Consider the following 27,622-nt stretch of genomic DNA (forward strand, 5'->3'; position numbering starts at 1 on the left):
ACTGTGGGATGATATGCTCCTGGTATCATTTTGTTAACATCAAATTTCACAAAAAGACCAACAATACAATTACATGGTACAGCGGTTTTATACTCATTAGTCACATTATAAGTAGACCAGGCATTATAACTTTGATTACTCTGATTCAGGGGGTGACACTTCTATTCTCCAGTGTGTGTAGTATACACAACTCTGTTGTAATCTTTCATGTTATTTATTAGCTACTTTCCAGTTGGTTCCCGCGCCGCTTTCTTACCATTTCTATCTCTACCTATCTCTGCAATTTCCAGCGGCCTTCTTTCGTTTACATTACACACAGTTGTGTAAGTATCATAAGAGCATGTCAAACAACTCAGTTACTCTACAAAACACTCCCCACTCCTTATTCAATCATAGCTGTCAATTACTAACATTACGCATCGTTCAGTCTTTTCTCTTCTCCCTGCTTCATCCCTCTATATTCAGCTAGTTTAGCGAGGGGACAGTGCAAACCATTAATTGTTATATTAGTGTTTGGTACGATCCGGAGTGACAGGAATGGTAGTCCTCGGAATGGAAGTCCGGGGTCCCATATATATACTAAGTACAGGTTAGGGATAGTCAGAGTATTGGGGTTAGTATATGGTACGAATATCACCTTTAAAATGTTATGGGGAACGGACTACGGTTCCCTAGCTGAATACCATTCCTGACACACGGGCCGTGGGTACGAACCCATAACATCCTGCTCCGGAGGCGACAACTCAACCAGGACTAGATCAAATAACGCCATCCCCTTGCGGCCGTAAAGATTTTTGTTTACATTCGGAGAGTAAAGTACACACAATGAAATGTGTTCATATAGGTAGATATAAGCCAAGCCCCGTTGGGTGTTTTTAAACGTCAAAACAATAAAAACCACCTGCGAAATTACACTGCTCCTTTTCGAGTGCGAGCTACTTTGCCAATCGATTGCGTTAGTTTAGCCGCCGCAATGTACAACAGTAGCAACACAAATGATATTACGCGAATGCAGCAGCTGGTTTATCAATTGTGACTAATTCAGTACAATATAAGATGAAAAACGAGATTAACAGAAAAGGCGACGACCTATTATGTTTTTGGTGATTTGTAAAAACAGATTTTACGACCAAGATAGGCATACTAGGGATGAAATGTAGGTAAAACTATGACGGAATTTGAACATTTCAAGAATAGACATGGTCTTAATTTGAGCTCTTATTTTTTTAATTGATATGATTACTTATTGATCTAAATATGAAACAGATTTATGAAATATTCGTCAAAGTGCATGGGTACAAGAAGGCCCAATATGCACACACATAACTCCTACAATAATGCCATATGAATGCATATGTGTGAGCTCAACACACGCGCATGTGCTCGCACACACAAACACACACACACACACACACACACACACACACTATCTAATGTAAGAATGACGTTTGCATTTTTGTTAACTACGACTCCGCAGCTCGAAAGAAATTAAATATCTACTCTCATGCCACAAATTTATTTCTACTAAAGAAAAGAAGCTTCTATTTATGTGCATTTATTTGTTCTCTGTTCACGAGGAGTTTCTTAACGAACCTAAAATGGTCGGTAAATAGTGCAATTTATCCAAAGGATTACGTCGTCAAAATAAAACAAGCATTGTGCGTGTTTTTATCAAAGGTACTTGAAAGTATTCGCTGACCCAGACGGCTTGAAGAGTTCCCTCAAATATTAAAATAGCTTTAAACCAGCAAAATAAAGTTAGTTCGGCTTTCAATAGGAACCTTTTCATTGTCTTCGGACATAGTGTAACACTATTTCTGTACCACTTGAAATTCTGTATTGGTTTTTAAAAGTTCCAGGTGCGGTGCACTTTTTATATTGTGACAAACTTCTGGTAATTTTTTAACCGAATTTTAGATGTTTTCAGTAGGCCTTTTTTATGTTTTACACTCCTGCGTAGGTTGTAATTGGTTATATGCCATGATTATTCTGGATTTCGTTTCCATGAGTATTTGATACATGTAAATTAATTCCTTACGCCGGTAGAATTTATTAAAAACACGAAAGCTGTATTTTGTTAACATAATTTGTCTTCCTCTTCAGCTTAGAAAAAAACTAGACATATACATACGTGCGTACACACACACACATTCACACACAAACATACACACACACACACATCCATCTATTTCGTCCTAATTATAACCATCTCATACCCCCGAACATATAAAATTCGTCTACAACATAAAAAACTTCATATTTACATCATTAATCTATAATAAAGACAAAATCCACGAAGTAAACCAATAAAAAAATCACGTGCGTTGACTTTCAGTCTCAAATGGTCAGGGGGTGTAATGGATCCCCTGTATGGCTGACCGCTGGCTGATTCAGGTGACGGTCAAGATACCCCCCAGGCTATGCCATGTTTCACCATCAGCGGTTAAGAGGTCTGGTGTCCACAGTATTGAAGTGGTAACAATGATTTGTTTAAAGCAGTTTTCTATACGGATTCGGAATTTTGAGTATTTTTTACTGTAAAGTTGCAGAAATGGGCATGTTGACTTTTTTTTTTTTTTTTTTTTTTTTTTTGAGAGGAGGTTACTTCCAAAGCTAAATGGGGATCACATCAAATACTTTCTTTATAAATGTTTGGTTTAAAGAAGGCAAAAACATCGGTGATTTCATATTTGGCTGCCCTACGGTGTATAATGGCGCTTTCTCAATAAATAACCTCAAGTATGCAATTGATTATTTGATATCTTTGGAAAGTACTGGGTACACGTATGTTTATGATTGAATTGTTGATAAATCGGAATTAAATAAATCAGAATGTGGTGAAAAGCTTCAGATTATTATAGATACTAGCAAAAAAAGCATCGAAAATGGTAAAACTGGATTGTTGTTAATATATTGCATATCAAAGTAGTATTTGATGAATACATAACGGACGAAAACGAAAATCGTCGCTTTACCTATCAGATTTGCACATGATTTAGAAGAAGAACGTTTTTAAAAAGTTTTTTAAAAAAATATTTAGTTTACAGACTTTAGGAGGGGTGGGCATTATGGAACTATGTAAAGTAGAGCTGTCTAATTGATATCCCAGTCAAGTAAAAAAAAAAACTGAGCTCATATAACCCCGAGCAGTGAGAAAATAGGACGCGACATGTGTACCCATGATAAACAGAAACGCCGGGGGTCGTTTGCTGTGTTAACAAAACCCACGCACGCGAGCACTTCGATCCTTAACTATCGGTGCCTCAAGGTAGATCGTTTACGCAACAGGGTATTGTATAATGGGTACTGTAGAGTGAAGGCTACTGATTTCTTACGGTTACTAACAAGAACCAGATTCCTTGTTAAATCGTGTCATCCTTGTACCCTCTTTCTCCTCCCAGTATTCATGAACTTTGGTCAACCAGTTGGCACTGACACGGGTCTACCTGATGATCTGACCCTGTTAGAGTTTGAAAGGGGGCAGGTAACCCTCCCCCCTCCCATCCTGTGTACCGCGCGCACACACACACGCACACACACACGCACACGCACTCGCACACACACACACACACACACACGGGACACACACACACACGCGAGAGTTCAACAGCAAGCTGCAGAACACTGATGGTGTTCGACAATTAGCAAAGTCAAAGTAAAAAATGTCAAATATTGTGAGAAAAACACGCGTGCTTTCGATTTTGCAGGGGCAGTGATTATAAAATTTGTGATTAAAACAGCTATTAATTATGGGGAAAATAGCAAAATATTTGCAGTTAAGGCGTTTGTAGCCTACTGTTCGCACCCAAACCATTTTTTTATTATTGTCCCTTTTTTTACTTTGACACGTTTTCTTGATGGTTAGCATGAGGTCGATGTAAATGACGTCGTCATTTTTTTTTTGTATTTTATGTCATTTATTATTTTTTATTTCTTTTTTTGTGGCGCACGACCCATTAGCTGTGCCACAAACGATTAAATGACTGTCGATAAAGAATCGAACTTAAAGGCCAGAACATGATAACCTTGACTTTGTATGACGTCGCTAACAATCGCGCAAACGATACCAATATATACCAATATATTCACCCTTTTTTAACTACCATATATTATAACCTCGGATGAGAAAGTTGTTTTACACACTATCCTAAAAAATCCCCGTATAATTAAACTGGAAAGAAATAAGGATCAGAAAGTCGTTTTGAAATTACAACACACGAGAATGAATATATGTGAAAACGCGAAAACAGATGCCCGTTTTACGTTTAAATATTTGATAATAATGAACGGGCTTGATGACAATACTATACACTATAATCCAGTAAAAAAGCGACTACAAATTTTTCAATTTCAGTAGAAAGTAATCTGTCTTTTTTCTATTAAATAATATTCCCTTTTCAATTGATTAACATTTTACAATAATTATAGATAAAATGAAAGCCGTTTACAAATTCAGAATAAAAATTAACAAATATAAACGCTACAAGTGACCAGTATTTAGCGGTCACTATTCAGGATTCGATTGCTTCGTGTTCTTGTTTACAGACGCGCCAATCAATAGTAATGCTGATCAATGAAGTGGCTAATTTTTAATTACTTCATCGATGTTTACTTAGTTTCAACTCCAAAAATGTAGTACGGCTGAATGACCTGTCGATTTTGCAATAATCATGTTAATAAGGTGCAGGTGACCGCAAAGTCGTTAAATGAAGTAAGCAAAAAAACAGGCCGATTCTTTGAAAAGAGAAGCTCCATGTTTTAGAAACAACCTGGAAATATTTAGATATAATTTTTGCTTGTGTGAAAAAAATGAATAGGAATTTGAAAGTTGCAATAAGAGAATTAATAAAAGCGTTTAGATATCCCTGCCAACTGAACGATTTTTATCGTACGCGTGGATGAAAATGATCACCATCTTTCATTCTCAGCTCCTAGAATGCAGTCCTTGCTTTCCTTTGAAAAATGGAGGAAATCAATTATAAAAAATGTCTATTTTGTCAAAGATAGAAATCGATTCCGATATCAAGAAAATACACATTGTTGTAGTATAACAAAAATATCTGCGCAAGTCTTTGCACTAGGCCGCTTTTCTATATATTTTGCTCATAGCACTGGTGACTTCATAAAGAAAAATCAATACTGTGTTATGAAACAAAACCTTTACCATTTAAGATTATATTGATAAAACGTGCCAATCAAACATCGTATTTATTTAACCAACGCGACATGACTTCACGGCGAGAAATTAAGATGAATGACTCCAGGAATTAACCTACTCGGTAGACGGAATAGTTGAAGAAAATTAGATAAACTTAGAATAAAAAAAAACAGCACAAAATAACTTTCAAGCATTCGTGGATGATTCGATTTCTTGTAGATGCTGATGAAACACACATTAAAATCAATGTACGGGAAATTGTAAATGTAGATAGATATTTCAAGTTAACAGATCCTCGTTTTTGCCGGGGCGGGGAGGGTATGGTATTTATTTATAATTCATAGTTAACAAGACTCCACGTGACGGTAATTGTACAGACGCGTATCCCAATATAATGCATCTCTTTAATACGAAGGAATTTAACCTGGATATCTACTTGATCTGAATAATAATAACAATAATAATAAGAATAATAAGAATAATAATTTTATGATGACAAGAAAAGCACTCAGAGGACACCAACCTTCGCCAAGACAAATAATAAACTAGTAACTAACAATTTTTAATTAATTACTTCCCCGCCTTAATCTAATCACCTTTAAAAAAGCCCCCTTGTGAGCTATCCTGAATATTTCATCAAATGTCCGTCCATGATTTTTAGTGATAAACAAACAGACAAACAAAAAGAGAAGAAAACATACATTCCTTGGCGGAGGCAAAAATAATTATAAAAACAATAATAAAGAAAATCTTTTCATTTTATCACCGTTCTTGTTACTGTGCTGGATTGGTAAAAGATCTGAATACTGATAACAACTGTGAAAGCTGGACCGCGAAATTTCTAATTCCCCTGTGTTCGTGTATCTGTAGATCTGTTAACGTGTCCCACTCAGCCGTCTTTTCCCAGGCCGTGTCAACCACTCCCAGGGGATAGGTAAGCCATTCAGCCTGTATCTATATACACACGAACGGGGCCCTGGATCTGATAACAAGATAACAGCCAGGAAAAAAGGGAGCAAAATTAATTTTCAGAGAGACAATAATGAGGTCATTTGTGGCTTGGGTTTGTTCAGTACAGATCACGATTTCGTGTACAGAAGCGTTCACACGGGCAGGGAGGGAACGGGTGCTCTGTTAATACCGGTATAACGTGACACAGAGACCCCCATGTTAGAGACTCCGCTTCCCATTCATTTGTACGTGTAACACGTGTAAGCCTCGAAGGTGGAATCCTGAAGGCCAGATCCGCGTATATTCATATTATGTATATTGGAGTTACCTTTTTCAGCAATAAGGGTAAACTCCTTGCGCGGGGATGTCATCTTAAAGAGCAATGAAAAGGGACGTGCATAACGTGGAGAAGTCTTACTTGTGTGCAACAGACTGTAATTCGCGAAAGAACTTTGGGGAAAAAACAGAAAAACAAATTCTGTCAGTGTTTATTAGTTGCCGCACTATCTTATCTGCCATTATTTCTGACGCCACTCTCTTCCGATTTCTACGAGATCTCGCTTAGTGCGAGACTTTCTGCTATCTCGGAAGATTCTCATTCGCATCGCTCATCAGGTGACAGGTCTAACCTACATGTGCAAGAGCCCGTGTGAACGGATCTTGGGACTGTTGACTTACTATGATCCCCATGGGGCTCTCTAACTTCTGGCTACCGGTGTTTCGTTTTTCAAACAGCGGAAATTAATATCCAGCCTTATGCCTGGTTGGCCTTGTGTTATGTAGGCCTATTTTATACTAGCCTACTATTTATTGTGCAAAATTTGATTGAAATATGATTACTTTAATTTATTGAAATGGGCATTTGTGACCATTCAAAACTGATTAATCTGTCTTTGTTTCCCCCCTGGTTACTAAGCCAACATGAGATCGGATCAGTCCATAAACTTCACAAATATTATATAGCACAAGGTAAAATAGATCAAAGAAAGCGCTACACAAAATGTAAAACAAAATAAAACCCAAGAATAAACACACTTTGTTTTCATTCAGGCTATTAAAATATCGAACTAGTAAATCAGATCTTTTGATTATGAGCATTTCAGTAAATATTGATTTCTTTATCTCCACTCAGCACTATCTAATACTATAATCTCAGCTATCAATTACTGCAATCATGCTTTCATTTAATCGATTTTATATCACGCGCAGGGTTTTTCTAGGCCTTGTTGAAATCCCCCGGCAATGGCCATTCAAGGCAAATCAGGGGAATCCTTTTTCTAAATCCCATGCTGATTATACTGATTGACTGTGTGACAAAGCTGGCTTGTCTGTCGCGAAACATCCCTGGAATATCCAAGCAGTGCGCGTCCTAAAGAAAACGGTATCTTTTTTCGCTGGGACTTTTGACGGCAAGGGTACTTTGCATTTCAACGGCGGTGCATCGCGCTGCGAAAAACACCCCAAAGGATAAGCTACCCCCCTTCCACCCCCCCCCCCCCCCACCGCAAACTATGGCGAAAAAAATTGTGCATTGAACACATTAGAAAAATGTTGATAAAGTTCAGTTAAAAAGACTTTTTGTATTGTTACGGTGCATCTCGATTGCGCATTTAACATAAAGAGATGAATAGAAAAATACTATAATGAGAAGAAGAAATACTGGCGAACCCCGTAAACTGACAACGTTGAGCTCGTTTAGTTTTAAGGGAGCGATTTAACGTTATGATAAAAACAACTTTTTAAGGTCCGATGTGCTCGCTCTGAAGTAAGATTGATTTCAATAATACTAAGATCAAGCGAGAAGGTTTTATAGGCAAACGGGTGAAGCTTGTCTTCTGCTAATAGCGTATGATTGTCGGTTGGAAGTCTTTTTAAGCTGAAAAAAATGATAAATGAGCCTAAATTACATCACATTATTCAGGCAGTGAGATATGTGACCTGGCCATAGTGACTTTTACAAGGGTATTTATTTCGGTGTTCTTTTCAAGTTGAAGAATATGTCGCCTATACACAAAAGATTTTTAAGCCAAGCTTTACTTGATGGCGAAGACCGCGGTGTTTTTCTCTTTTTTTTTTTTTTTTTTTTTTCGTTGAACGGAGCGGTATACACTGTCGCGTGATAATACACGTATCTGTAATACAGACCAAAGTGGTAAGTTTATGTTTAAAATATAAAAAGCGCCGCTGATGAGATTGCACTTTAATGGAACTTACTATCCTAGAATGTTGGTTTGTATTGCATTAACCAGACCTCCTACTTGTATTCTGGTCGTCCTTATTTTAGATATACATGTACCAGTCTGACAGTGTTTCATATTTTAATAAGGAAAAATTATCGGTTCTCAGGCCGACAGTTCGATAATGCGTTTAAGACCTATTTCCAGACCAACTGGTTTTTACGTGGATGTGAACGTCAACAAAAAGATTTTACGTCTGTGTTGGGCGATTATCAAAAGGAAGTGACATGAAAATTTAATGAAATCAAGCTCCTTAACTAACCTTAGTTCATTAAAATACACAAAAACAGTCTTGTCTTGCAAACTCAAATAGCCTACACTCACATCTAAGTTGATGGCATAATTCATAAGTAACTTATGGATTGACCTTGGTAGAAAAAAAAACACCTGTCATCGAAAGATTTGAAATGAAATCAAACTAATTAAATCCAATCCTGTCAGAAATCGGGACAATAAACACAAGATTGAATAACAATAACGTCTAGTCTTTGCTCTACATGCAGACATCACTCAAGGGGGTAAACGTGTCGTAATCAAAAGGAACATACCCCACTTGAAGCCGTATAAATTGTTAACGGAATCACGCCATATGTGCCCGGCGTGTCAAGCAGTGAACCGTTGCCGATGTTTTTAGACCCCCTTAAGCAAGAATGACGGTTTTGAGCACACGTGTGTAAAATATGTAATGATATGTATATTCTTTACAACTCATAGCAGTTGGATTGTAACGTACAATTTGAAGTTTTGTCTCATAATTCCCTTTCTTAATGCAAAATATCTGGTCTATACATAGGCCTACATTTATATAAAAGTGTGCCTAGTATAATATGATATAATATGATTGTATTATTATTATTATTATTATCTAAGACGTTTTTAAAAAGAATAGGAGCAATATATATATATATATATATATATATATATATATATATATATATATATATATATATATATATATATATATATATATATATATATATAGTATACAGTAACTGTGCAAGATAGATAATTACACCACAATATCCCATGCTTACGATATAGCGGAAGTGTTATTGACAGTTCCCTGAGAATGGGGTGCTGGCGAAGACACATTTACAATGCTACTGTCACTGCGGAGTCACCGTCTGCTCTCTGATTTTCAGGGTTACGACGAATATATAATGGCCAACAGTGGATCTGTGCTTTTCAGGGTGTTACTTTGCATGTCTAGGATACAGACTGTAAACAAACGCGTTGTATATGGAGACGTACCGTCACCAGACACGTGTCAAACAGCGAAATGTCTTAACCAATTGTCTTTCCTTCTTGACTGCTTGGTTTGAAAAAGAAGAAATATATTTTAAAGAAGGAATATATTTTCGTTTTTATAACATACTTCAACTCAGAATTCAGAAAATAAAATATCAATCCACCCAAATGTGATTCTATATCTATACGTTGTAATGATCAGCACGTGACGTTCACGTGATTCATAAATGGCATATGTTTCAATAGTTATAATACTGGATCTTATACCTCCCTGGTCGGAGGGAATTTCAGGGTTGGAGGTACTATATTTTATTTCCAAGTTCTGCAATTTCTTCCTTTGTTCTATTCATTGGTCATAATTTCAAGAACAATCAGTTATTCAATTTTCATTTTTCTTTTGCACAATTCTATCTGTTAATTTATTCAGCTATTTATCTTCTTTTTTTTTTCAGTTTTGTTTATATATTCATTTATTTTTGAAATTGTTCTGGTTCAATCGTTGGAACCCTGTATAAGTTACGCCCAATCCATCCCCGCCCCGACCCCTTTTCCTTGCCCTTGTCTTCGCCACTGACCCCCAATCCCCCCCCCCCAATTACCCCCGCCCCCACCCCGCCTCCCCCCGATAAGGAAACTTGCAACTCTACTTAATTAAACATTTTAAAGTGACGGGCCACTTGAAGCTCCCTGATAACTTTCCGCGACCCCAGTCTCCAATTTAGGCCAAACTGAAAGATCCATCACGTACACGCTAAGGACTCCGAAGAAGTCGCAAACCCTTTGCCCGAATAGTGCAAGTGTACCAGTTGGAATCTTAGACATGTGTATGATGGATCAAAGTTGAAACGAAGCAAATTTACGTCACCTTTTTGGCAGGGTTTTTTGTAAGATTAATCGCTTTTGTGACTGCCAAACCACGTGTACAAGCGAGGCACATCAGAAAAGGTCTTGGCTTTTAGGGGCGATAAACTGTTGACTTGATTTCTATCTCAGCTGCAATCGGGATGGATATGATTGAGTTTAGATCATAAGCCTAGCTATATCTTCTATATTCTGTCTGTGATAAAAACTTCCAAAATGCCTCATGTTAGTAAGGCGAGGTGTTACAGCACATGTAACCCACGAGTTGAGACAACACTTAAACGTAAGCTTTGTTCTTTCCGGTTCAACGACTTAGATCGTTTTTATCAGATTTGATTCAAAAGATTTAAGCTTTACATCATGAACTTTTGATCTCTCATTCAAAAGGTTTTTGAAAACTAAAAACAAAACTGATTTGTTGAAGTTTGTTGTTGAATGATATCTTAAATCTCGTGTCTAGACGGTTAAATCCACTGATACAATGTATATGCTCTTTACACGTAGAGAATATTATTTAATTGCGTAAGGAAGTATCTCTTTTCAGCCCCCGCTTTTTTACTGCACCCCCCCCCCCCTCACTCTCTCTCTCTCTCTCTCTCTCTCTCTCTCTCTCTCTCTCTCTCTCTCTCTCAACAGAACTGTAAAAATATCAAAAATCCAAAAGGAACACCAATCTGTTCTCTTTATTTCGGGGTCTCTTTACAATCTGCCAATAGATCATTGCTTTTGAAATACGACCCTGGGTGTTTGTAAACTTCCTTATTAGAAATAATTACCTTATAGACCCCGGCTGTATATAAACTATAAAACTGTAACTGTAATGTAAACATATACCAAGGATGACGTCATAAATGCTGACACTTCGTAGTGGTCGCATAACAAAAATTCTCTTTTATTGCTTCCTTGTTCAGTGTTTACTAATTTGTGATGCGGCGGTGTTAAATAGTATGCATATCTTGAAAAGTATTTATTATGAATTATTTAAGAACTGATAACATGTTTAACCTTAGTTTATGATCGGTATAAGCAATGAAATGCTATGAAGTATGAAGGCGAAATTACGACGAAGTAAGAAATGGCTGTAGAGAAAATTGGATGAAAGATGACCACGGATACAAATAATCTTTTTGAAATTCAGCTTCATCTACATGCACCCTCCCCCCCTTCCTCCCCACCGCCCCGTAGCCAGTCTTTCTCACACGCATACATTCTTTCTTTCTCTCTCCTTCTCTCTCTCTCTCTCTCTCTCTCTCTCTCTCTCTCTCAACAGGGCGTACTTTACTTACGGACAGTTATCGAGTAGTTTTCAACAATGTTTGCTCTACCCAAGGGTCTCCTTATCGTCCAGATTTAATATTTAATGAGCCCGGATCGTTCCAACATTTATTTCTGATAAAGTAAATATCCCGGACGGTGCTGGGTTATTGAATAGCGCGGTGACTGTGATTATCCGTGGTTTATTGGCCTCGAACGGTACTGGGTCGTCTTGGTTAATTGGTCCGGACAAGACGTTGTGGAGTAAGCGAAATGCAGGAGGGGGCGGGGGGAGGGGCGAAAGCACTGATTTCACACACATGCATGCACGCGCACGTGCAAACACCTCACACGCCTACCCCTCCACACACGCACACTCACACAAGCGCGCGTGCACACACATAGCCCCCAAGTTCTAATTCCGTCTGAATTTGTTTCTTTTATCATGAGACCTTGATTCTTTTTTCTATGGGCATTTTATACGTCAAACCAATAACTTCCCAGTCGAATAGATTCTTAAACGATGTTCGTTGCTTGCTTCAGCTACCGTCTATCAGAGGATTACGTATATTGAGCTAATATCCTCACAGAACAGCCAGTGTTGAGTCAGGGAGATTTCTGTGAATATCTTATGAAAAAAACTCTCTGTGGCCCTGGCTGAGGGTATGTTTCTGTTAGAAAATCAATTTCTCTCTATTTGTTAGTGGCGTTTTTATCCAAACTCTGTCCTAAAAAAATTAATTTCTGAAAAGTGTCTCACAGTTTTGCAATAATTAGAGAAAATTGATAAATAGAATGAATGGTGTATTTTTGATGACCGGAAGATCTCCCTTATCTTAAAGTGTAGATAGGGGTAAGCCCTGTCTGGCCAAAGTTGAAAATAATCGCGTCAAATTAACTCCGTTGTAGATACTTTCCTGACCGACCCTTAAATGATTTCAGTTTGGCATCCACTTAAACACCTGAGAAAATAGATTACTTGGGGACATGGCTAAAGCCGCCACTATAAAGCCTCGTAACCAGTGTATGATGTAACACTACTCTTACATACAACTGGGTGTGATAACGAGGCTCTTGTGTGGAGTGGAGGCGCGGCACAGGGGGTCGTAGTGACCCTCTCAAGGACTGTACGCAAACCTCGAGAGTTTTTAAATAGCACTCGGACGCGGCGTGCTTTCAGCATGAAAGGCGCGTGTTTAATACTTGAAATCGTTTTGGCTCATTATTTGCCAAGTCATACCTTAATTGACGCACTGTGAATCTAATTTCTTTGCTATTCTTACGCATAAGATGACATTTTAGCTTATTCCTTCTGCTTCACACACTTGTTGACTACTACCGTTTAGATATCTCTGAATTTGTATTTGTGGTGTTTACCATCTGATTAAATGAAAACAAATGAAAGATAAAAATAGCAAACAGATCATTTACTTTTTTAATTGGGTGGATTTTTCTGGCGGTGGAGGTTTTGTTACTTTGCCAGTACTACTCAAGGCAGGGGTCAGGGCCATTAAAAAAAACTTGTCTTTCAGCTGTTTACCGCCTATATTTGAATATTCAACAAAATATCAATGTAAGCTTAAAATGTTATGTCTTTATTATTTTTCAATTGCAAAAAATATATTTTTATCTATTTGTTTATTCCCTGTTGGTCACATTCAGGTGTCTTTTGGGGAAAACCCAGATTAGTAAAACAAACATTCAAAATGTTAATGAAAAATTTTTCAAAATGGCTGTTCAAGCATTCTTAACAACAAACGTTTCACTGACACATTAAAGGAAATGGGACAGTGAATAACTGAAAAAAAATCAATCAAATTCAATAACCGTTATCGGTATTTGCTGTAAAGAAATTCTATAGGCTACAGATGGTACTAAGAAATACAAAATAAACAAAAAGTTCAATTTTCAGTTAAAACGCTGCAACAATTCGCACAGAATAGTGTTCATCAATGCCCTTATCATCTGTAAGCTAAAAAACGGCAGTTTTGCTGCGAGTCAAATTTTTCATTAACAGGGACGCTCAAAATTGTCTAAAGTCAATGCATCATACATGTACCAAACCCTACACGCTGTCTAATATCAAATACCAGCCATTCACACCAAATTGATACAAATGACATATCTATAAGGTTGGCAAACGTCGGCTGTTCTCAGGCGCGGATTTATCTCCAGTAAAAGTAAACGAAGTCTCTTTGTTTCGTGGCGTATTGGTTGTGGCGTGGTGTTGACACGGTGATACCCCGGCTATTCAGAGTGTAGAATTAGAACTTCGTCTTATCACAGATCTGCTCATTTTTGTCCTCAATTTTCGCCAGTTCTCCTGCACTGCAGGCGCACTCATTGACAGGCTGGCTGTCTCAGATATTTCTCCTTTATATAATAATAATAATAATAATAATAATATTTTTAAAAACAGGAAAGGAATCCCATTTTTCAAAATAACTATTAAAAAAAAAATATATCCCCTCCCCCGTTCTTATTACTGATCTAATCAGACTAAAGTGATTTTAATTATGCTCACTTTCAGGAAGAAAGCAGGACAAAGAGAGGACCTTCTACTTAAAACTTAAAACAAGGTTTGTCTAACGCCCCCCCCCCCCAACCAAATTAAAAAAACTAGAAAAAAAGCCTGCCTAACTGAGAGCTCTTGTGTAGCTTTTTTCACTAACTTGGATCTCTTTAATCCTTCTCTAAATCCCACACTACCCTCCCGCCTTTCAATCTGGAAGTCTTATCTAATCGCACGCTTGCTGTTATACATATCAAAATTGCCTGATGTCAGCATAAAAACTACCAGCAAAAAACGCAGCTCTATTTTTTTTTCTAAAGAAATCCCGGAGCCTTTTAAATTAAATTATATCATGTAACTCTAGTCAGCAGCTTGTAATGACTGGCTTTTACCTTATTTTTCACAGCTTCTCTATGCTGGGGGTTAAATGGAATAAAAGCTGCATATTTCTTTAAGTGAATTGCACTAAGAGATGCCCATAATGGTGTAACACAAGGAGAATAGAACGCAGAGTAGAACTGTAGTGGTTCAAAACTGTTTTGGATGAGATGATTGATACAATGGGCTGTGAGTGCTTTAGATGCAGTGCGTGCGTGTGTTGGTTTGTATGTGTGCGTGTTTGTAAGTGTGTGTGTGTGTGTGTGTGCTTTCGTGCATGCGTGATGAAGTACGCCCTTGCGCACGTACTTAAGATAGTAAGGAAGTAAAAGGCGGAGGGGGCTAGAGTCAGGCAGAGCTACTGGGGTTGGTGGAGGGGGAGGGTTTCGCCCAAACATGTCGAAAGCTGCGCTGTGGCATGTTGAATCACGCCGTCAAGGTAACAAAACCCATCACAGATAAACAAAATACATAAGCACCTTCTGCTTCAAAGTTAAAGCTTCCACACAAAACCAGAAGCTGGCGTTTTACTTCTGTATAAAAGAAGACAGTGAACCTTACCAAAGTCGCACTAAAAACCCATCGTTGTGATACGATAAGGATATCAGTGTCCCAAGTTCATATAATATACATAACCCCTATATATGCATGCTATCGTTTAATGAATATGGCATTTCACATTGATTTTGTCTGCTAGTGAGCGTTCAATGTATATACCCTTTCAGAAAATAATCCATCAATGCTATGAATTGAGACGACTGTCAGGCATTTTAAATGTCGTGAGTTAAGGCTGTCTCAAGTCAGTCAGACATATGTAGTTAAGCTATCCCCATAATGGAGGCGTTAATATTGTATCATTATGGGATGGCACCTTAGAATCTAGATCTACACTTCTCCGTTTCTTGCTAAAATTCCAAAATCGAAATAGATTTGTCCCTTTCACGAATAATCCTTAAGAAAATGCCAAACCCTGTTCCGAGCATTGACGTTCAATGTCTGTAATATGTTGATTATCAGGTTTTCATCACTGTTTGTGTCTTGTCCGCGATGTAGAAAAGGATTGTAACAAAGCCATCGTATGCGGAATTGACGGACGTTGGAAATAATCGATGTTGTTTTGTGTCCAATCTACAGTGAAACAACAATTCCTTTCAATCTCTATTGATCCCAAGTGGAACCTTGACTATAAAAAGGTCGTACATAAAACCATTAGGACTGATGTCAAAACTCAATTATGTCCGTAGTTTTGATAACACATGACAGCTTAAGTCTAGGCAGTGTCTGATGAGTACAATTGTCTCGTCGGATATTTCACTAGATATTTGCTGATGCGGTTATCCTGGGACGGGGGGGGGGGGGGGGGGGGGGGGGGGGGGGGGGGGGGGGGGGGGGGAGGTCCGGTTGAACTGTACTCTAGTAGTACAATCTATGGGTACGGGTCTGGTATATTAGAGCAACTCCAAAGTCAATATCACACTAAGCTCAACTGATTCACAGTGGACAAGGGGGTTATTAATGAAGTCATTAGTGAAGAAAATCATAGAGTTCCCGTGCCAAAATGTGCCTTTTAAAGTTTATCTGGAAATATGTCACTGAAGATTCACTCCATATTTTGTATCTAAATCACTTGTGTAAAAGATGGCTTTCGTAAAACAAACAAAAAAATCAATCAAAAAATATTTCTTGGTGGATTTATTCCAGATTTGGAATAACTGTCCCCGTAGTTGGCTCATAGCCTGTATATCCAGAACTGCTTAGCTATTCCTGCGAGGAGAATTTATTTTCAATCCCCCTGGTACACGATGTGTATAGCGGTGTCAGTTTGACTCGGTTCCTCGTCAATAATAACAGGTTCCGGTGGATGTTCAGCACTTTCCACCCCTAGCAACCACTGAATTATGCGTTCATCTTGTTCCCCTTCCTCTCCCGCGCTATCCCCTTGCGCGCTGTCGTCTGCCTTTGAGTTCGGATGTCTGCTTAAGACGTCCCTCATGTACAAGCGTTCCTGACTTAAACTGGATGATTTAGAAGAATTGGAATTGGTAGGGTTCGCCTTTCCGTTCGTTTTAACTTTCACGTGGTTGGTTTTCTTGTTGTCTGACTTTTTGGCACTTTGTGAGATTTTGAGCTTACGATTTTTGTTCATATCACTTATGAAAGGTTCTGATTGGGTCCTAGACATCCCTTTCAGGTCCGATCTGGTGGTCCCTTTCAGGTCGGTTTGGGTGTAATTTCTCCTCATTCCGGGGATAGGTGGCTTTGCGCCACCCCTCGGTAAACGTACTTTCATATTAATACCACTTTTAGAAATTTCATTCTGACTAGACAACAACTGCTTCTCAAACAGCGTTTCAAGTTTTGGCGACGCAAGGCCGCCATTGTCATTTCCCGGACACCATGACTTTGTTCTTGCCAACCTCAGCTCCGTAGAGAGGGGTAACTGGCGATGTCCCGGGGACTTGGGGGTTGGGGGCAGGGCGCTCCTGGGACTGTCATACCCTGAGGACATTGAGCCGGGGCTCAGCTGAGGGTGCCGTACACCGTTTGTTGTCGATTCAGGCGACGTGTTACTGTCTACAAGCATGGGCGACTTAGACGTACGTAACTGCACATCGACTGGAGAGTTAAGAGAAATTCTTTCAGGTTTGTGTTTTCTTTTAATGACAGGGTAACTCACGGCGCCGCCATTGTTTCCATTGAAAAGCGGCACAGGTGACGTCCCGTCAGAAGAACGTGGCGTCGACAGCGGCGTTCCGCCGTTGACGTACCCTGGAGTTGGGGACTTAGGGCCTCCCATGATCGGTGGGAGTTCGGGTGCACTCAAACGTCTGTCGCTGAGATCATGCTGAATATCAGTTTTAACTGGCGATCCACTGTGCGTTCGAAGTCTTGCTGATTGCTGCTCCCCCGATGACGCGCTCTGCCGGCTGCCGCTGAAGGAGGACGCTGAACGAGCCGTGTGAGGTGTACGCGTTTCTGTGCGTAATTTGTCCGTCTCAGAGTTTCGCATCGTACCCCCTAGCAAGAATGTATGTGCGTTTCTCTTCGATGATTTTGATTTTGATATTTTTTTTAAAATCACGACTTGTTAATCCTCGCTTCGTTCATTTTAGGTTTAAATAAAAATGTCTTTCTTTCCGTAAGATGTCAAGTATTAGCTGTGAACAGCACTGTATGTATATATTAAATCCAGGTTCCATTTTGTTGTTGCTATTAATTCCTGTCTCGGCGGTTTCAGAAATTTAATGAACAGGTGACATCATTCCCGGATAATTACATTTTGTTGAATGAATTCTTGCCTTTTTGGTTCCGCACACACAGTGGCGAGTGTGCTTTCGTACCGATGTAAATATCCTAAAGCAAAAGCTCCCGTTTTTGCAGAGAGGATGTCGAAAACGTCCCCAAGCAAAAATCGCTTCTGTTTCCAACTGACAATGTCACCGGTGTTGTCTCAACTTTGCCAGTTAGTAAACTGTATCGCCGTTATCAATGAGCCGGCTATGAGTTTGTGTAACTAGCCTGGATTGACGATAATAAGTCAGCTGTTTGCTCGGTCCTACCAGTAGCAATGAAGCGGACGGGCGAGAGAGCGTTCTTCCTCTCTTCGCTTCACAGGCTCTGAAAAAAATTCGAGATGGTGATTAAAAAACACCCAGATGCGTGTTATCTTGCATTAGAAATTCTCACGAGCTTTTGTAAAAGGTAAATATTTCTGATCGGATGTTTGAGTATTACCATGCGTTCTATAACGCTTCCGGCTCTAAGCTAGTAGTTTCTATGCCGCCGTGTGTGTCGCGACTGGAAGAGAGATCGAAGAGAGGATGGCAACACGGCGTGACGTCAGCGCGTATGGGCAGACGATCGTTACTCTCTTGAAAACAACTCATGTAAGGGATTTCCTTTTGGAAGGAAGATAATTGTCACATCGTGAGAAAGGATGTCCGTAGACTCGAATTACACTTTGGTATAATATTCTCCCATTAAACTCAGCATTTGGAAAAGTGTCGTCTGTCTACCTTGACCTCGTGCAAGACGGGACCAAACGATATCGATTATTTCCCTCTTCACCTTCTGAAAGCTTTCCTTTCAATTTAAATGGGCCGTGTTATCGTTGACAAATACCTCTATAAATATTTCACGACTTCAGTCATGAAAAGGCTAGTCTTAGATACGTGCTAAGTGGGCATTACGCCGGCTCAGAGCTGGGATTAAGAGTTGAAATTCAATAAAAAAGAGTCCGCTGATTGAAGGCCCGTTGAGGTTTTTTTTTTCAAGAGGTTCCTTGATTTTGAAATAAAACATGTTTGGTGGAAACCGGGTGATTGACCAATGTTAACAATGATGTATTGTTATATTGGTGTGCCCATTATTTAAGCTTGACCTAAAATATTGTAAATCATTTCATCGCAAACGCTTCTGTATGCGAGTAGTTTTTGGCTTTATTTCTCAGTACCAAAACATCAAATATTCGATTAGTTTTTGCGTTCAAAAAGCTTCTCTGCAGTGCCCCTACTTCACAAATTTGATGGTTACAAATAATTTTGTTAATTTCTCAATTTCCTTCGGAAAAAGATAAAAAATCATGTAAATTCCAAGCCAATAGTCGACACATTTCAAAATGTCAATTTTGTAATTTTGTTAGGCCTATATCACAACGTCACATAATTAAAAGATCAAATTTGGTCTTCAATTATTTACTTTTAGATTGTACCCTATCAATCGACTTTTTTATGAAAAGAAAAACCAATATGAAAGATTATGACAACGTATTGGCGTTGCGCAATCATGTCTACGCAATGGCAGAGTTAAGATATTGACACCTGTATCAACATAAATCATAAATGAAAAACGGAAACAGAAGCACTGAAAGCATATGTTCGGCCGATCTTGACAAAACTCGATCAGTTCTAACTCCAGATCTTAGATTTGACTTGATTAAGATCCCCGTTTTGTTATAAACTGTCATACATGTAAGTCTCTCTCTGTTCTTCGTCCGCTCAATTCAATAATTACAGAGTGGGGGTTCAAACGTCCACATTCAGAAATCAGAGCTGAAATATTTTAGCTAAATCAAACTGAGCGCGACTTGGTCGTGAATTATGAACAGGCAATAATTCACTCCTCCATGTTTAAGTGAAATCCCACGCTGTTAACAAGTTGAAACATAAACAGAATGAAGTGAGAGTGAAAAATGTTGGGATTTTTATCACGTAGCGAATATAAGTTTTCCTTTGTGTTTGCTTTATGGAAAGATTCAGCACGTTTGGTGTCGTATTTCAATGTCAAAAAGAGGGCGTTTGGGATATTTTATTACAATTTTCTATGTAATATCTAGCTTTTTAAGCAGCATAGTTTTCTTTCACAAAAAGCTATGCTTTTCCATCTTATGTTCAGTAGAACGATATCTGACTGCGGTTTTATTTAATACATTTAGATTGAAAGCCGAAATTGCTAGTCATATAAAAGCAGGGGCGGATGAGGCTGTCTTCTTCCGGAAGACAGTCAGAATTTTTCAAATTTACATTGAAAGTCATCTAATTTTTCTGTCGGAAGACGGTCAAAAATGGAGAATGGATTAACAAAGATAGTTGCGAAGACTGTCAGAAAGTATCTCTGGATCCGCCCCCGTAAAAGTACAAAATTCAGACCACGTAACAGAATTAATAATTGACCATAAGAAAGAGGAATTAGTCATATGTTTATCTCTGTTTGGGTAACACGTTTTACTACAAACATAAACAGAATACCAGAACTAACCACTACCCACGTGCGTAAGGACGAACAAAGGCCTAACTTCATTCTCAATCATTTCAGTGTATTTTCACAACCGCCTGCACAATTCTAAAGCCATTTTGTCTGAACTTTATGTAAAGTGCCACTTGGCAATATGACCCTTTGTGTTAAAACATTGTGGTTAAATAGGAATGACTCTACTTCTAACCTCTCTCTCTCTCTCTCTCTCTCTCGGTAAGAAAACTCATAAGTTCTTAAGTCATCCCATCACATCCCATCACACCTTATCTAACCCCTCCATGACACTCAAACATTTTTTTTTTCTAAATGACACACTTGAAGAGAAGAGAGGGAAGATAAGTCCGTCTACTTTGGAATTGACCTTTAATTTCGATCATTATGACACCGGGACAACGCTTCTCTTTGGGGCGTATTTTAATGGCTTACCAATGTGGAATTAGAGGGAATATATCACTTTAACGTCAAAGCGTTCGTTGCGTAAGTATACTTAATCTACCGAACGGCTCGGTCGTGTTGATACTACGTCGATCGTGATAGAATGTTAAGCCTCATGTTTGGGTTTTATCCCCTTGGGGTTAGTGGGATGATTCGGCAAAATATCTTATTTATCGGTTGCGAGTGTGTTTAATGGAAATTATCTAGGTTTCAAGGGTGTGGTTTGCGGAAAGTAACGAAGAGAGAGAGAGAGAGAAGCATGATGGTGAAGATGATAATGATATTGATGATAATAAAGGAAAGCGAGCAAGGGAGAGAGCGAGAGAAGAACGCCATCTCATAACAAAAAGGGCATTGCGTATGTTCAAGTTATCGTGATGTTTTTCGCCCTTCTTATGAAAAAATCTGTTGCGTTCGTTTAATAATGGTAATTTTTTCTTTCTCAAAAATAAAGATATAAGTTAAGAAAGAAAGCTATAAATAGTTGGCTGGACAAAGAAAACAGTCAACCACATCTACGCGTTCTGTGTATTTCGACACATAATTATTCTTCATAACTCAGCGGAACTGATGTTGCAAGAACGTGTTTATTATAGATATAGAAGGCGGAACAAAAATAATACAATTATATAAAATACCTGACAGACAGAAAGACGACACCAACTGTTTACGGGCATTTTGTCATATAATGACTTTAGAACTCATGCATGGCGGAACTGATAACTTTTGAAGACGACTCGCATATATCTGTAAATCGGTGTCACGAGGAATTATTGCAATTTGGGGTGATTTTTGCACAAAGCTTGCTGTAATACAGGACGGGATGAAAATAATAAAATTTGATAAATTAATTTAATTTGTTTTAATATTTTAAAAAATAGAATCCAATTAAAACCAATTTAAATAAAAGACACTTTAAATTTTAATAAAAGACACTAACACGGGTATTTTTAAATGTAATAATTACTTAAAACCCCTGCACTCGATATCCTTAAAAAATAGGCCCGCTTATTGTTCAATGTCACGAGAGATTGTAGCAATTTGGGGTGATTTTCTCCACAGGGCTCACAATTATCGTGTGTTTTCTTTAGCAACCAACAAACACGACTTCAGTGTCAGTGTCGTAAATGAGTCAGGTGTTCAACATAAAACAGTAATGGATACAGTTATGATCGTAACTACAGCTACTGTGGAAATGCGGTAGAGTATGACATAATTGTATTTGATTCCCCAATTAGGAATGAACCAACCGATAAGATAGACATCTGTGCTTTGTTTTCTTTTTTTTTTCTTTCTTTCTTTTTTTTAAGGGTTCAGACTGACGTCTGACTAAACATGAGGACATTCAGTGTAATTCACTCAGCACCTGACAAGGTAGAATTTTTTTTTCATTCAAGCTGACCTCTGACTACAGTTAAGGTCGATATGCACCGCACGAACGCATGATATCTGGTGATTGAACGAAGAACAGCACCACATTATAGACAGTGGTAGGTTTAGTACACCTTCTCCAAGCTGTGTCTGTAGTAGCGTTCTCCTGAGAACGGGGGAAGGAGACTCCCCCCTCCCCACCCCTTTACCCACCATCCCTCTCCCATCCACATCCCCAACTTTCTCCAAAACAAGAAAAAGAGAGAGAGAGAGAGAGCGAAAGAAAGAAAGAAAGAAAGAAAGAAAGAACAGATAAAAATATGAAAAAGATATCCCTTATTTGAGTACTACTGTATAAATGATTGCCGTGTTTTCATTAGCTAGGAGTCAAAACATCTATTTTATGTGAAGCACCCTGAGTTTCTGATGAGAGTATTCACCACGTCCATCGTCATCCACATGCCCCTTCACTGAGTCAGCTCCCAGTAACCTGTGATACTCAGGTTTATGTGGAGAGACACGGTGTTTTCAGTCATAGAACCCTGAGATTCAAAGATTACTGGGAACTCACCGCTTCTCCCTGAGTCAAGCTAACCACGACAATCACAGAACGTTATTATAACATTACCATAACGTTTATATAACCAATAAAAACGTCATGGTAAAGTTATGACAACGTTATAAAACGTTCTGTGTTTGCTGGAATTATAGATGTGACATTTTGGTTACCCCTGAGAGTCAAGGTGCTGGGAATGACAGAGGCGTGTTGAGGAGAGATTTTATTAATCTGTGAATCTCGGGGTGATTTTGTAAGGGTCGTCACACCAACAGGGAAGTTGAAACAGCTTCATGTCTGTCACTCATGTTTAATTCTCTCTCTCTTTCTCTCTCTCTCTCTCTCTTTCTCTTGAGGGGTGGGGTGGGGTGAGGGAAGGGGGGGTATTCAGGAAACCGCAACTTATAAAGCATATGATATTAAATCTATTAAAACTTCAAAGGGGGTTATTAGTATACAAAGCACGAATCTTGTTAACGTGTAACAGCTCGCCTTGAATATTTTCACTTTGTACTGTGCTCTAGCTCTCTTGTTTACTTTGAAATCTTATTTACGTTTATCATTCTACAAGCTGTATCCTTTGTCTTAATAATCCTATTTAACGGCTCACATTGAAATCCATGGCCAGACTTTGATTTGCTCGTTGCCATGCCAACGCCACCTTTGATAAACCCGTTAGCTCGCACAAATCCCATTTTGTAATCCGCTTTGCTGTGTACAAAACAAACGCTTGGTATTTACCTGGCCCGTTGCCACGGTAACCGCCGTCTAGATCGGTTTTGCCAGCACTCGGCTGCTGCATGAACACGGTATAGCATGTGCTGGGTCTCAGACTGCATAGAAAATAATAACAGAAAAAAAGCACTATTCTAAAGTGAAACTGTCCATTGTTGAAATATCATGTTATTTCCTGAATAAATTACGCCTTTCTTCCCCAGTGTAGTCAAGCGTTGACTGAATTTTGAAAAAATATATGAAAGCATATCTGGTGCTATAATTAGATGATTTACAAAGTAACAGGAAGGTAGGACCCCAAGTCCTGCTTGTGAGAGGGCTGCTCCCTCCTCCCCATCAAAAAAGAGGGGGGGGGGGGTTTGCCATTTCCTGAATCCACCAATACTTATGTTACTATTGACCTCAAAGACCACAGGGACGTGCATAATCTCGCTGTTTGGGAGGATGTTTAGGACTAATCCGAAGTATTTTATCCTCAGGAATTTGAGCGTGCATGTACGTCTTTTTCGCACTGTACTATCTATTTCATAACGCTATTGTGCACTACTGCAGTTACGTTACACTACGTTACGAAATGTTATGTTACGCTATGTTACGCTACATTTCGTTACGTTACGTTACATTACGTTACGTTATGTCATATTATGTTCTGTTATATTATGTAAGTCATGATACGCTATGTATTGCTAAACGTTCATTGATATTCTACACGTTGCTCTTTGTCGTCGCGTTATTGCACCTTTAATCATCTTGTTAAAAACACATCCTGGTAACCACGTGTTCTTCCTTGAATAATCTTATACATGTTTGCGTTGCATGTTTTATGGCTAAGTTCATTTACAGCAGTCAATAATGATTAACACTCGTGTGTGTGTGTGTGTGTGTGTGTGTGTGTGTGTGTGTGTGAGAGAGAGAGAGAGAGAGAGAGAGAGAGAGAGAGAAAGAGAGAATTTAAAAGCAAAGCAAAAAAGGATCCAAAACAAGATAAACATTTTAACCAAATCCCTGTAACGTATACCCCCAAATGCTGTTTAATTCACACCATATTTCCCTCGCCCTGAACTAAACTTATTTCAACGATTTCTAACCAGGTATGTTACAACAAATTACCAGTAAAGGCTGTTTTAACCTACCTGTCGCTCTGTCACTTCACACCGACCTCCTGATTAAGTTTCCCTAGCTGTTCCAGCGTCACAGTGCTTTAACCGGCACGGGAATGCCGTCAAGAAATGTCAACTGCCGCTGACGACCTCGTGTCGAAGGTTATCCTTCTCGTTCTAAAAGACGGCCTGATTCTCCCTAAGGAGTAATAAGGAAGAAGTCACAAAACTAGAACGCTGCGTCCCTGACCCTGTCTTTTTCTCCAGGCTTAGAATCGCAGAACGTTTAGCATAATTCAGTCGGGTAAAATAAATTTATCTTTCCTTCAGAAAATGTTTTCCCTCTCTCTGTTTTTGGCGTTACAAAAACGTGCCTTTCACAACCGAGTGGACTTTTGTCGCTTGTAAATTCATAACCCTGATAAAATTTATAAATATTGGTAATACTCCTTTTCGCTCCAATGAATAGCGCTTTCAAAGGGACCTTTTGCTGTTTAGCAGGGCACTTGAATGGCAGGCCCCATTATCATGACTGTGTATTGCCTTTCTAATTCATATTAAATATTAGCTTTGAACTGTGCAAATACGAGGACGATTAAACCTGCATTAAGAAGGCAGCGCTGCTACGCTCGGCCGGGTTTCTGACACTAAGTAAATGACAATGTAGGGCTATGAGTGACATTATTAAATAAGGTGTTATAGATGGAGTGAGAAGATTGTGGTGTGTGCGAATGGGGGGGGGGGGAGGGGGGCAGGAGGGAGAGCGCTGCTTCGATTATAAGATGACGTGATGTCATTAAGCTAGTGTGTGTGTGTGTGGGGGGGGTGTATGTGTGTATTTGCATGTGTGTCGGTGCGTGTGCGTGCACGCAAGCGCGTTAAAAATTACATCTGATACTCTTGTTCACAGAAATAAGGCACGCCTTTTCTTTGTCCTTATTTCAAAAACCAAAAAGGTAAAAAAATATCTTTAATAAAGAATCACATAACAACGCCATTCTAAAAACCCACAACACCATGCTTGTGGTATACCCGACCAGTCAATTTGTTATAATAAAGGGGCAAAATATTTTCCGATTACGTCAAAATATGCAATTAATATCCGTACGTTCCCTCAGGGCACACCACTTCAAAACTAACATCGGTTGTCATAGCAACGTCCGAAAAACAGGAAAACACACATATTAGTGCATTGAAAAAGGCTTGCAATGATCCTCGAGTTATGCAACAATGGTTCGGTTGGGAGTATAAAAAATGATTCGACTTCTGTTGTTTTTTTTATTTTTCTTTAAATTTTTTTAATGTGTGTTTTTGCTTGCCTTGGTTGCGCGGAAAGGTTTTGTTCACGACGGCAATGAAATCCCCCAGTAGTTATTTCATTTTGCGTCACTGCATCTAACAATGTATTTTAGCCGCTATGGTAGCTTTGAATTTTGTGAAAGCAATGTTTGCGTACGCAGAGTGTTTCTTTATTGTAGGAAATAAGAAAACTTGACTCTTGACTTTTTTGCACCAATGAGAGAGAGAAAGAGAAGAGAGAGAGAGAGAGAGAGAGAGAGAGAGAGAGAGAGAGAGAGACCGTCGTATAAAATAAAAAAGAGAAAGGAAAGAAAAGAAAAAAGAAAAAGAGAAGAAAGTCTTGAGCCAGAGAGAGGGGGGGAGGGATCTGTTGATTTAGAATAAGAACCTATTTTCGGGACAAAATTACAACACTGCATCGACATCTCTTTTGATTAAGTTGCTGCCAAATTCAAGCGCTCGTCTCTACGTGTCTCTCAGCAGGTACACAAGTGAAAAAAATCCAATGCGACATTTTTTCCCATCATTTCTTCTCCACAGTGTCCTCCAATCAAAAGGACAAACAAGACCTATAATGTAATACCTAAACAAATTTTCGACTACGCTTACACAAGGTTTTTTGTTTGTCTTTGTCAGCCATTGTGCAAATGTTCACGAAATACAATTACGACAGAGATTAATGCATTTCAGATAGGTATATTATGCTATCTAGCGGTAGACTATTATCTCAGTTGAAAACATCTGGCTAGTGTTAATATCCATGCCAAGGACACCATGAAAAGACCCGCAGCTTTTAAAGAGGAACAAAATCTTAACGGGACAACTCATCAGATTATTTACCTTTTATTATTATCTTTTTTTTCAATGAGTTTCAAACAGGACAGTCACAAAAACCTGCTACTTACAAGGGGGGGGGGATATTTCTTAATATGATATATCCCAGAAAGCATTACATTCATATCATGAAGAAAATATGTGGAGGCTTGTGTAAAATAACCAAACAAAACGTACGCTGGTGGTTAAAATAATGTGGGTTAGCAAAAATAAGTATGTGAATATGCATAGCAGGCGCAAAAAATGTAAAGTAAACATTTTGCCCTAATGTCAACTTCAGTAAACTTCAGTATACTAATATGAATGTCCAGAAACTGGGGTAAGATGAAAACCGCGCCCACCTGCGGGTAATTCTTGTATTCAGAGTAATGCCAAACCATGTTTTCGATACCTATGCTCTTGAAGCTCTGGAAAATAGAAACCGGGGAACGAAAAAAGCTGAACTCTTCAGTTTTTCCAATCCGCGTATGTCTGAACCGTGGACATAATATTACGTTACATGACACACACAAATGCCATATAAGCATACCAGATCTTTTTTTACCGCTGTTATTCCGATATTATTCCGCTCAACTAAGGCGGAAACGCCCCTTTTATTGATCGCGCCACTATATACAACAGTGTTTTGGTTTTATTTACCGCGTCGAGAGGGCGACTTTTTAAAGTAAATCTAGCGTTCGTAATATGCGTTTAATATCCCCCCGAGGGTAAGGTTGGGTGACTTACCGGCCGAGGCTCATAAAAGACTAGTTGTTAAATGGAACGCATCTCATTTACAAGTGGTTCTTACTTAGGAAATGTAACAGGCCAGGTGGCATGTAAAATAGGTGTGAGATGTGTTTAAAACATGCATAAAAATGTTTTCTCGTGGCCGGGAAGAAAGAAAGAAAGAAAGAAAGTATGGAAGAAGACTGATAGAACAGCAAAATAACCGTTACG

At 38.8% G+C, this 27,622-nt stretch overlaps 1 protein-coding gene across 2 annotated transcripts; it reads right to left on the minus strand.

Moving 5' to 3' along the window:
• Positions 1-15,974: 15,974 nt before the first annotated feature.
• On the minus strand, positions 15,975-25,023 carry LOC106164536 (uncharacterized). Of its 2 annotated transcripts, none has more exons than XM_013542480.2 (2): positions 24,584-25,023; positions 15,975-18,217 (listed from the first exon to the last, which is right to left on the minus strand). In XM_013542480.2, exon 2 carries the CDS (start codon positions 17,607-17,609, stop codon positions 16,383-16,385), a length of 1,227 nt encoding a protein of 408 aa, XP_013397934.2. In that variant the 5' UTR covers positions 17,610-18,217; positions 24,584-25,023; the 3' UTR covers positions 15,975-16,382. The 2 variants fall into 2 exon arrangements, with proteins under 2 accessions (XP_013397934.2, XP_013397935.2); XM_013542481.2 differs by lacking the exon at positions 24,584-25,023 and adding an exon at positions 18,335-18,607.
• Between the last annotated feature and the right edge of the window lie 2,599 nt (positions 25,024-27,622).

The sequence above is a fragment of the Lingula anatina genome, chromosome 8 (assembly GCF_051362555.1).
Source record: "Lingula anatina isolate TDL-2025a chromosome 8, LinAna3.0, whole genome shotgun sequence".
Taxonomy (NCBI): domain Eukaryota; kingdom Metazoa; phylum Brachiopoda; class Lingulata; order Lingulida; family Lingulidae; genus Lingula; species Lingula anatina.